We start from the raw sequence: 12,619 nt of genomic DNA, 5'->3' as shown, positions 1-12,619 counted from the left end.
TAGAGAGGGCAGGGGTGAAAGACATGCACATCAGCACCCATTCTTTCTTCCCTATACATTATTGGCATGTACAGTTTCCTCTCTGCTAAAGCAAAGGATGTGCTGCATATCGGTTCCCGCCCAACCCCTATCTTATATGCCGACGATGCTGTATTGGTGACGCAGTGTCTTTTGTGTAGTTTTGTGTCTTTTACAGGGGGCCCCAGGTCTTCAAGTTAATAGGGGCAAATCATATAGTATGATAGTGGGGCCTAGCAAGAAAAGGGTAAGGCCATTTTTTATGCAAAGAGGAAAAAATTATGGTGACAGAAAATTGTTCCCACCTGGAGATCATTTCTGGTTCCTCTAATTCCTGGTCCAGGCATGTGATTAATAAGAAATTGCACTTCTAGAGAACATTGAATACTGTGGATGGATTTTCCGCTAGACTAGGAAGGAACCTCGTTAAGGAAATTCTCTTTTTAAAAGTAAAGTGGTTTCAGGTGTTTGCTATGGGACTGGGTTTTACACCTTGGCTCCAGGTGTGGAAAATAAATGTTTAAAAAAGCTTTTAACTATCCCGCCTTGTATCTGTCACAAGGATCTAGGTATGTTATTTATTGCAAATTTTCGTTTGTTTCTACACCCCTTTCTGTTGTGGCATGCAGTTTTGGTCCAAAACTAAAGCCAAACTAACTGGAGACTTGATTAGAGATTGCCTATCTTTGGATGGATCCATAAGGATTATGTAGGACCAGTAGGAAAGATCCAAGGGCCTCCTTGCTTGATCTGAGAGATAATAAGCATATTACGGCTAATATTTGCAGAGAATTTTTACCTTAAAGCAAGAAAGAAGTACATTTCACTGTTGCTGAAGGGTTTAGGTTTTGTTAAATGCAGACCATCTTTATTATACCTACAGCAAATGCATATGCATGTTATTAAATGTATATCTGTGGCAAAGTTTCTAAAAACGGTGGTAAGGTAAAGGAAGACTATTTAGATATTGCACTTTACTATTTTCTTCCCTTACTCAGGGACAAAAATTGTATTAACTCATTTTACCTGCATGTATATTTTATATTTTTTAAACTTGTGATGACTGTTTTCAATGTAGCATGTTTTATTTTAAACCTATCTATCTATTTATGTACCTTTTATGGAGTAATACTTGCTCTATATAAAAATTGAGTGGCAACAGTGGCTTGGCTTTCTATGCAGTCGAATGCCAAAGGTCACACTTAATCTGTGGACCCATGCTAGAATTATGGGGGTGGACTGCCACGAGTACGAATATAAAAACGTTTGATTATATTCCACAGTGTGCAGGGACTAGATCTCAGACCTGGCTAGTGGGTCATGGATGTTGTGTGGCAGATTTGCAGATCACACTATAACCCAGATCACACTACCACTATCATCCCGGCACTGAGCAGGTATGAGTCTAGCCAAACATAGGACCTAGGGGGACTACTCAAAAAGCCAAGTCCTCTTTTTGGAATTCAAGCACTGAGGAGGATGCTCTTATGTGTGCCGCCAGGCCGTTCTATGCTTTGGGAGCAATGTAGAAGATTGCTTGACCACCATCTCTAGTTTCCCATATGTGTGGGATGTGTGGAAGTAGGAGTCCGAAAGAGGGAAGGTGTCTGGAAGTTTTGTGAAAGCACATGCAATTGTTGAGATATGCTGGGCGAGTGTTATGTAGTGCCTTGAAAGAGTGGATGCGGAGTTTGAATTGTGGAGCTCCTTCAGGTATGGTGTGATGCAAGTGCGGCTGTGCATGCAAGCTGCTGTACTTAAAAGTACAAAGTGAAATCATACAGAGGACCACTACAAAATGTAGAATCTCAGCTGTCAACTGTGTCCATGATGGTATACACAGTTGATTCTGTTAACGCTAAATTATTTCTTTATGGTTCATTCCTCTTATTTATGGCATGCTCTTATTATAGGCAAAGTTTGATTAATTGTACTGTTTTTCTTTTCATCAGGTAATCTACAAAGTTATTCTTAAACCAAATCGTATTACAAAGAGAAATGTTGATCAACACCTCAGAGTGAAGATTATGTATGATCAGAGTGTTGAAGAGTGAGTATCTTCTTCCTGTGATAAGTGAAAAGAGTCTTGTGCTTTAAGCAGAGAATAAAATCCTGGTTTCTCTTTTTGTAGGTTGCCCCAAGAAAAAAGAAATTTAGTGAAGGTATGTACAGAATGTGCTTAATTTAATGAGCATACAAATAATCTAATATAATTTAAACACATTTAAATTATTTGGTATAGGTAAAGTAGCTTGCCTCTTCTTTGGTTGTCAGGTATAATTACTAAGTTTTATTTGGAGGGCTATGATTAGTTATCAGGCAAAATTATTTTAAGCTACAATCTTAGTGGGTGAGTCCTAATAGGAAATAAGAAGCCATTTTATTGACTAAAATAACAGAGGGCAGAGTTGGTGCTACTTCAGGAGACACTAGTGGATATGTTTCAAGCATGTTGATTTTGTGATTGGCAGATCCTGTCACCACTGTTAAATGGGGAATATATTGCCTTCATACTTCTGGAATTGTAGGTGATATGGCTAGACTATAGGGCACACATATATGTTGGAACAGTAATGCTCACAGCACATGCCATTTTTGCTGGATTAGTACGGTGTACTGCTTTTGGTTGGAGATTAAGGCTGGTGTGCTGTTCTAGACTCCCCTGTTAATTCATATTGCTTTATCTGAATTGTTTGGTAATTACTACGTCCTTACACTTGCCGGCTAGAATAGACTTCGTCCTACACTTTTTGACTGAAACCACACTGGCAGTCATGGCTGGTTCCTTAGGATCAGTGAAGCATTGTTTTGACTTAGAATGACTGCTACTTATTTTAAAGCTTGTCTGTAACTGAGGGTTGAGAAAAGGTCCTGAGAAGTTTGGTGGTGTCAATGACAGTGGATTGAAAGTAGTAGTGGAGTCTAGGGCATAGGTGGGGAGTTTTGCTGGAAGGCGAATGCTTCTGGGCTCTATTTGATGTGTGCTGGAACCTTTGTGAAATTGGTGCTAAAATAGGCAATGCGGTCTAAGCATTGTTGGTTCAACAGTAGGGATATGTTCTTTAGGACGTCTGAATTAGCGTTTTCTCTGGCAATTTTGAACAGTATTTTAGTCTGTTAATACAACGTCAGAATTTTTCCAGTTCACTGAGTCAAGTTTGTTGTGCTTTGGTTTTTTGTTAGGAGCTTCTATTTTGCTCAGACTCGGACCTAGACTTCTGCCACATGCGTTGCTGCTGAACCTTTTTCGAAACAGTCTTGTTGTGCAGAACCACGTTGGCTGACTTTGAATCCATTTTTGTTTGCTTTTGCGGACTAGTGCATCTGCTTTGAGAGTCTTTTATGTTTTCATGCAAACAGTACAACAGAATGTCGGGGTGGCATCTCCCTGCATAGTTGATTGTTTTGCATGGTGTATGTGGCATAGCTGCCAAGGTGTTAGATTGCTATGTGTGACATTTATATAATTTCATTGTAATTATGAGTGACATTTCAACAGATATGATTGATAAGTTCTCACAAGCAAAAAAAACAAGCAATGAAGATGAGGGAAACGTATAATTATAAATAAATAAAACCCATTTGAGCAATGAGAAACTGAAAGTTAACTGCTGCAAAGCAGCATAAATGGAAGGGCTATAACGAAGCTCCCTTCATCGACTGGGCCCCTGGCTCATACCTGCAATGAATAATGGAAAGGAACATCCCACGTGATGCAGCTGGGCCGAGTCTCCAATGAGATAGGCCCCAACATGCATTTTAGGCTACTATTGCTTGTGAGACCATGCGGTGGTGAACGTGGCTACCCAGCCTCTGTTTGCAGAAGCAATGGAAGGAGCCGCACAGGTTCATAATTAGTTACAATTGCTGTAGGTCCTGATGACACCCAAGTTGGACAGCTACCGCACAGCAGTCTGATTGGCCAGAGCATTACAAACAAGTTTGTTAATAATGAATTTATCAATCGGACTATAGCCATTGTGGAAAATAAATAAAGCGGCCTGGAAACCAGTCATAGTTTATTTACAGTCAGCTGAGAGTGGGAGGCACTTATTTAGGTCACAGCAAGGCAGCTGTAATTTATTTATTGTTGTCCATCCGGCATGCTGCCAGTGGCGCTATAACCTGGCTAGTTGCACAGCCACAGTCTAGTCAGTGGTTAGTAGTCCCCTCCCCCATCCACCAAAAACAACTCGTTAGTCAGTGCAGTAGTAACACACTGAAAAACTGAACAGAAACCGACTGTTTGACTCGCATTACAGAGGCGCAGGCAGCTCAGAATGAAGTCTGATAGCTGCAAAGTTAGCACTGCTACATATTGCCTCTCACTTACCTGACTCTCAGCACACTTACTACTAGGGAGGTGATGAGCCAGCAGCGGCGAGAGTGCAAGCAGCGAGCTTTGCAATGCCATGAATGTGGCCAGCAAGCACACAACAAGGCAGTGCAGCCAACTTTAGAAGAGAGCTGCATCTGTCTATTAAATCGCAGGATGTGTAACCAGCCCAGGGTAGCTATATTAGGCACACTGGTTCCAGCTCATCCTTCTGGCGCCAGTGATATTGCCGCGCTGTGTCCTTAGTCAAAAGTTACATTATAGCACCACTCTCTATGCAGCTGAGCTCTACCAGCTGAACCAGAGATCCCCAAGCCTGCTGTGAGCAGCGCGTACCTGTCACTGCAGCTCATAAGGTGCTTTATTATAGCACTGCAGCTCATAAGGTGCTATATTACAGCAGCGCTCCCAGATTGACAGATGAGGAGGCGCTATAAAGCGTGACATTGAATTTCAGTGCGGTGATAAGGACCACCACACTGAAATGCGTTAGTCTAATGCCTCATACGTGGTACTTGGCAGGGCTTATGTGGCAGATTTTATTGAACCTGTCTTCATATACCTGGAGAACTTCATTGTTGGTGTGTTCTTCATCTAATTAGGTTGGCTTTGCTTGTAGTACAGGAGGTGGAAGATTATCAGGGTTTCATATGATGATGAAAGTATTCTACTTTCCTGGCTGCTTAGGGTTGGAAAAGTTTAAGTCAAATGTTATGCCTGAGGTTTGTGGCCTTGATGTTTTGATGAGTAAGGTTTTAATATAACTTTTTTTTCGTCTTTTTTAAAAAAAAAAATTTATCTGTGTTTTTGGTTCTCTTGTTTTCTGTGTTCTTCTTAGCATCTAGTGTTTCTACCAGTGTATACCCGTTCAAAGATCTAAAATCCATAACAGAGTCTCACTTATTACTTCTAAACACACTCTCATTCTGCACTGCTAACGTTTATAGAGAGGAAAAGAAAAATATGTTTTATAGGAGAGACTGAGTGTGTTCTTTTGAAAAGAAAACATAGTCTTCTATGTTTTTAATTGAATTATATAAACTGAATGTATAATTGAACAAAAACATGTTTCCTTTAACTACTAGAATGAACTTTTTCCACAAGCAATCTCTTATTTGGAGAAAACATTTCAAGTTCGTAAACCATCTGGAACTATATTGTTAAGCAGGTATGTTCAGTTTTAGTACATGTTATGCATAGGTTTATTTTACTTCAAGCTTATTATAAATGGAAAGGAAAGTATATGTTCCTCTGCTTACAGAAGGCTTTAAGAAAAGTTCTGTTCATCTTATCAAATAGGCCTAACTAATACCCATTTTTTAATACGAATACAAATAATTCTGTTGTAACTATTTTAAAGTTTATGTAAACCCAAATTGAAGCAGTCCTATTTTTGTCAAGCATCAGTTTTTTTCTTATATAATTTCTCTCCTGTGACTGAGTGAACTAATATACTACTTTCTAGGGGATATGTTTACCGTTTGCTGAGGGGCTTTTAGTATTAGAGGATGAATTCTGTAAATGCTGTTCTGTAAGTGCTCAGAAAAAGTCCCAGGCCTTTATTTTTAATTGGTGTGCTACCATTTGCGGGTAGTTCAGAGGCACCTAAAAGGTTATTCACAGTGAGGAAAATGCTTCTAAAATATTTTTAATGGGTACTAAATATTTCTTCCTTCTGTAATTTTGTTTCTTTTAAATACATTTTTCAAATACATAAAATTGAACACTTCAATGCATCAATACCTTAATTTTTACTGAGTCTGCTAAAACTTAAATCGTTGAACATGGGTCTCCTTTTTCGTTGCACTGAAGGGAACATGGTACTTTTACTGTAAATCTCACTAATTCAGAGTTGGATCTGAAAACAGCCTGTGTAAGCCAATTCACTCATACACATTGAGGTCATTTGTGCAAAACAACATTTTCGATAAAAAAAAAAAAATATCTCAAAAGGCATCAACTTGTGTTCATGACTGCTCTGTTCTTCTCATTTTACTTAAACTTTGCTGTCTGCATCATATCAAGCTCTGAACTGCTCATTGTTTAAAAAATGCTGCAGGTGTAAAATCTGAATAGGCTTGTTTGTGTATTCCTTTGCAAACTGGTTTCCCCTCTCTCTCCTTCGTTCATCACATTTTCAAGCTGCAAATCATTTGCTGGGTATTGTTGTCAGTGTGATGGGGCACAGTTGGTCTCCTATTTTTGTCACTTAATTGCTACTTTCCACCTGTTTGTGAACAGATTTTGGTCATTCCTTTATTGCTTTGAGGTTCTCTGCATGTCATCCACCATTTTCTTTAAAAAAAAAGCTATTTAGGTTCAGTGAAAATCATCACAAGGTACTTTGAAAAGTAAACCATTCTGATCATGTGGGTAGCTGTGGAATTCAGGCAGTTGTGTAATTTGGGCCTGGGTGTGATGAGGAGCCAGGGAAATCTACAAAAACCCCAGACATTTACAAATGCTAGACACCCAGGGGGGTCCAGGGGGGTTTAAAGGCATGAATCCCACTACTTTTCCGACCCCGAATGCCTTGCAATTGTCAAACTTTGGCTGTAATCACACATTTTCCTCAGATTTCTTGGAGGAATTCCTGCCACTCAGCGTCCTTACACTTTTCCATATAAAATAGTACCTCACTTTTGTGGCTCAGACTATTGCCCACAAAAGGAACCAGTCAAAACCTGGACCATATGAAGTCAATGTGGTGTCAGTTAGGTCTTTAGACGGTTCTAGTTTTGGTTATTGTCGATGATGTACGTTCGGTATAACCACAGTTTGGAGGCAACATTTCAACCGGGTGAGCAGTGGAAACGCAAGGTGGTAAGACTTTGGCCACTGACTGGAACTGTGAGTCAGATGTGGAATACTTTTGAATGGCCTTTTTTTTTTTTTTTTTGACATTAATTTAAAAGCAAACCTAAGCACACTGCTCTTATGTTGCAGTAAACACATCTGCCAAGTGTATGTTGTGCTGATCTAAAAGTTTTTAATGTCAAGCTAAAATTATTTATTTCTATAGTGGCATTTGTAATGTATATGTATTGCTGTCAGTGGTACTGCTGGTCATTTGCAAATTGTCTATTAAACATAACAAACACCTCTATTTTTTAAAAAAGTTTAAGTATTTCTTGTTATTAGTTTTGTCAGAGGTAGTTCGTGTACTTTTCCCTATCAGTTATTTAATTTGAATTCTGTTGTAAGATAACCCCTAAAAGAGACTTAGCACAGTTTTACATGCCTGAAATTTTACAGAATTTTTACATTGATACTTAAGTTTATGCTGCTCTGTGAAGGAGTTGCAATTGTGGCCTTAAAGAACAAATGGGCACACAGTACTTTGTTAAAGTTGTTTGTCATAACAGTGGCGACGTCATAAATAGAGGTGGTGGCTTGCACTGAGTGGGCACTTAACAAAACATGTTTTGTTTCTGGAATAGACAGTGTGCCACAAATCAGTACCTCAGGAAGAAAGATGACTCCCACAGATATTGTCGAGGAGCCTGTGCCGAACACACCCGTTGTGGGCCTGTTATAGTTCCCGAGGAACATCTTCAGGTAAGTAACTAAACATATATCCTTGCCACTGAATTTACTTTTTGTTAGTAGTCTTTTTTTTTTTTTATTGTCCTTGACTAGTGAATGGCTAGTTTCACCCTGTTGCTATATCCAGTTTACATTTTAGTTTTCCTTGTGCTCTAAGTTTTTCTTTGAAATCCACCACCCAGACTACTGAATGCCAGGGTTTGTGTGAATGCCAAAATTCTTGATCTTGACTCACTCTTGTACATCTTACTTCCACCTTGCTACTTTTTTTCTCTTATTGTCATTTGTGAAGGTTTTTTTTCATCCCTCCTTTCTCTTTGTCTTTGTTGTCACATTGGCTCTTCTTTACGTCGGGTCCTGTATTTCTTTCTTCTTTTTCTACCTTTGTCTCTAGTTCTTGTTCAGGAATAACTCGCAGCCTGCAAAAATAATTTTCTGGTTCTCACAACCGTTCAAATTAAATATTGCTTTTCTTTGCCCTAGAACTTAATTCTTTTACTATAGTATGAGTTTCTTCGACAGGCACTTTGACTGCAGCAATGGGCTGTCCCATGTCACAAGGTACTCAAAGTGGAGTTTATTTAATACTCTTCCCCCTGTAATGACCCACTACAGTAAAAGCCTTGCCCAAACCTGTTAAATAGAGTCTTGTTTTTCGTGGTAAGGTTTTTCAAAACCGAATCGTGAGCTTTGAAAATGGCACTTGTTTCTTGTAATCATGTCGCACCTTCAAAGTATAAGGTTGCTAAACAGAACTTGAAAGGAAAAATAACAGTGGTTTTATTGTTACTAATTGCCGAGACTAGTAAATCATTGAGTATTTATACTTAATCTGATGTTGGCCTTTTGAATGCTGACCGTGATCCCTCTAAACTGCAGATAAAATGTATTACCAAGAAGCAACGCCAACAATTCTTTTCAGGTTGCTTTTAGAGTTTTTATGTAGCACGCCTCTCCAAGAGAGTTCAAAGCATTTACTAAAAGGCCTGTATCTGAACAGATCGACTGCTGAAGTTTTTACCTTGATTATGTAGCATCCCATGAGTGCAATCCTGCCTTGCCACCTAAATTTTCAGTGCCCCATTCTGCTTTTCACTCTAAGAGGACACATTTTTACATTGTACAATTTAAATTGTCTGCTGGGAAGCATTCATGGACTATTTCTGTGGGTACATAGCAGTCTGACTTCTTGACTTTTTTTTTTTTTTTATATTTTATTTTCATTTCGGAGATTATATATATATATATATATATATATATATATGTATATATATATATATATAAATAAATATAACCTGAATTAATCTTCAGTAGCATCTATCCTTAACAATAAATTTTCTTTGGCTGGTGAGATCAAGATAGCCTTGCTATCAGTCTTTGTTCAATGAAACATTAATTAAATCACTTTTCCAATTAAAGTCACACAAAGATTTCTGTAATTTTATTTATATATCTATATATATATTTATATATATATATTGCATATACTATATTTACAAGCATTATTTTAATACAACTCCCTGCCTCCCCTGTTCATGACTTGTTACTCCTCTAAATACTGCCATATGGCTAAGAACCTTTTCATTCTACCGACACGTTTTTTTTTAGTATGCCTCCTCATACTTCTTAGTTGTTAGCATTTTATTCCACCAGTTCCGCATAGTAGGAGTCTTCTGAGTCCGCCATAGCTGAAGTATTAATGAACGTGCTACTGCAAAAATAATTGCTATAAAATATTGTTGGTACTTTGCTAGCTGATGTGTCTTCTCAGAGACTCCAAACAGCACTAGATTTGAATATAGCTTAGTCCTAGAGTTGGAGATGTAATTCATTACCTCCTCTATTCCCAACCAGAAAGTAGTTCATTTGGGGCAGTCAAAAAAGACATGCAGCTAATTCCCCCTCGCATCCTGATGGCAGTGAAAACATTGATCAGGAATTGACTGAGACATTTTGTATCTTTTCAGGAGTGTAGTAGGCCATCCATCTAAAGAGAAAAGATTATTTTATAATTAGCTGCCTCAAAGATGTATAACCTATAGCTCTCAGATTGCCAAGGCCTGTTGGCTTTCTGGCTTTATGCGAAACAAAGACATTGAGTGGTATTAAGGAGGATTTCGGTGAATTTGCACTCAATTCACCAAATCCAGGATCCTGAGACTAGTGCAATTGTCAATGAAGACAAGGATATAGCTTGAGTGTTTATGTAACATTATTCTAGAATTTTTGAGCTAAACTATACAGTTTAATTCTCGCAGCTAAATCAGTATTATAGCCCTATCCTGCTACCTAAAATTTTGTTAAAGATTCAGAACGACGTAGCTCAAGATTACGCCGTCTGAGATTAACTCAGAGGATACTAAATTCAAAAGCTTGTGGTGGCAATGGCTTTCCAATAGAATTTTATAAAACTTTCTGCGAAGAGCTCACACCGTTCTTGACAGAATTATGTAATGCAATACTTGAGGGAGCAGAAATAACTAACGTTTAAATAAGCAACAATAGTCTGCTTTTTGAAAAAATATAAAAATCCATTGAAACCCCACGCATTTCGCCCAAGTGTAAGAGTTTAACAGTCTCACATCGTCTATGAGGAGTTCTCAACCACTCCTTACAGAACTGCTTAAGTTCATTGTCAGTGGTGTTCGTCCATCCCTACACGGACACCAGCTAAGAGCACAGACAGTTACAAATGGACTGCACCACTCAGGACTAACTTGAAAGATTTACTCACAACTTTAGCAAATTGATGGTATGCGCACCAGAATCCTCGTGGTTGTGGGCGGACTCTGAACAGGAAGTACGTAATGTGTGGGAGGTGTTAGGGTTTGGTTAACCAAAAGTATGATGTAATGCACAGTGTGTGAGCGCATTTTGAAGAATAAATTAATGTTTGACTGCAGCTCCCATGTGGCATAATTCATTTACACGCTCCTCGGCTGGGGAAGGCGCTTCAACTGGCGCCGAAGATGGGATACATGCCTGAGAAGACAAGACTGTTCTCCCTGAGAGTTTGGAATGATACAACAAACTGCTCCTGCTTGCCACCTGTGACCAGAATCGATACAGAGCATTTTGCGACTAGCACATGTGTAGTCAAATCCCTGCTCCAGCCCATACACAGCCAGAGAAGAGAACGAAGGCCATGCAGAGAAGCTCATTAAAACCACCTTCCAAAACCACCAATGAGGTGGTCCATAGAGACGCTGTGCTATGCCCCAAATACAGAATGATTATTCAAACGAAGCAAGAAATAACAATCTCGTCAACAAGGTGTGAGAAACCGAGAACTCACTAACTGGCAAGGGCGATTGTAGCATACAACAGCAGCAACCTCTGCTTCCCGGGAGTTGTCAGTGCCAAGGGAAAAAGAACCATTTCCTAACTGTGTGCCGAACTAAAGAAGACTCAAGTGCGTCACAACAGCAAGAGAAAATGTCCACAAGAATGTTCCAGAATTATTTGACGACACACCCCTCAAATCGAAAAGCAACGTCCGCTACAGTAAGTAGAAACCAGGCAAAATCAAACATCATCAAGCTCATCGTACAAAGGTTCTTCAACATCACTGTCGAGTACCAATGAAGAAGATGTATGTGCAGTGATGGAATCTACCAAAAGGTAGCAGGTACGTGTGGGATTGGCTAATTGTAAAGAAGATTACAGATCAAATTAAGCTCACTAAACGGAGCGACAAACATCATTTGTTCCAAAATCAAGTTGAAGGTAAACCATCATCCGGTAGCTTTCATCGTAGACAGTGGTGCGTCAATTAACATCATGCCAGTAGAGAAGTTTAACAGTGCGTTCCCTAGGTCTCACCTCGCTTCTTCAGGCACGAAGATGTATACCTGGGCCACTTCTGACTCATTACAAAGCCAAGGGTCATTCATAGCGATAATGGAACCAAAAAAGACATCAGTGCGAGACACTATTTGTTATACAAGGGACCTCGTAAATGCCTTTTATTACTCAGTTTTGCTACTGCTGCTGACATGGGACTGATGTCCCCCATCTAAATCCTCTCTGCTCAGTCTGAGGTCACCAGCTGATTCACGTCATTGTTTCATTGCCTAGGAAAACTTACGAAAATTAAAGTACAGCTTCATATGAATTAAGACATTCACCCTGTTTCACAGCGACACCGTAGAGTTAATTGTCATCTACAAGAAGCTGTAAAGAAAGAGTTGGAAGCCCTTTTAAAACATATCATCAAAGCCTCCATAGGCTTCACACCATGGGTTTCACCCTTAGTTGTGGTACCAAAAAAAAGGACAGTAGCAGAGCGGTGCTCATTTGAGTTCATATGCACCAAGCAAGCAAAAGCCATTGAGTGGGAGAGACACCCTGGTCTGCACATAGCGCGGGCACAATCATGCAATTACACATAGCCATGTATTTTGCTGCTTTGACCTGAAGAAAGGATACCATTAACTCGAATTGGAGGAGAATTGCAGGTACATTACTATCTTGTCAACTCATGTTGGTTTGTTCAAATATAAGAGACTTAGTTTTGGAGCATCTTCGACTGCTGAGATATTTCAGGATGTTATTCGCCGAGTTATCCAACCCGTTTCACATGCTTTCGATTACAGTGATGACATACTGGTTTTTGGGAGAACACAAAAAAGACACACAGAATTCTTACCAAATAATGCCAGCTACTCGTTGATGCAGGTCTCACTCTGAATGCTGCAAAGTGCGAGTTTCACAAAACCA

The 12,619-nt window shown here is 39.3% G+C and overlaps 1 protein-coding gene across 1 annotated transcript in view; it reads left to right on the top strand.

Moving 5' to 3' along the window:
- LMLN (leishmanolysin like peptidase) overlaps window positions 1–12,619 on the top strand; it is a 407,342-nt gene that overhangs the window by 29,230 nt on the left and 365,493 nt on the right. The window contains exons 2-5 of the mRNA XM_069224294.1: window positions 1,971–2,068; window positions 2,150–2,180; window positions 5,440–5,522; window positions 7,795–7,912. Of these exons, the coding sequence (XP_069080395.1) occupies window positions 1,971–2,068; window positions 2,150–2,180; window positions 5,440–5,522; window positions 7,795–7,912 (330 nt within the window). The remainder of the gene's footprint in view (window positions 1–1,970; window positions 2,069–2,149; window positions 2,181–5,439; window positions 5,523–7,794; window positions 7,913–12,619) is intronic.

The sequence above is a fragment of the Pleurodeles waltl genome, chromosome 3_1 (assembly GCF_031143425.1).
Source record: "Pleurodeles waltl isolate 20211129_DDA chromosome 3_1, aPleWal1.hap1.20221129, whole genome shotgun sequence".
NCBI classification, from domain to species: Eukaryota; Metazoa; Chordata; class Amphibia; order Caudata; family Salamandridae; genus Pleurodeles; species Pleurodeles waltl.
The sequence above is the reverse complement of the archived record's forward strand: the minus strand, read 5'-3'. Positions and strand labels throughout refer to the sequence as shown.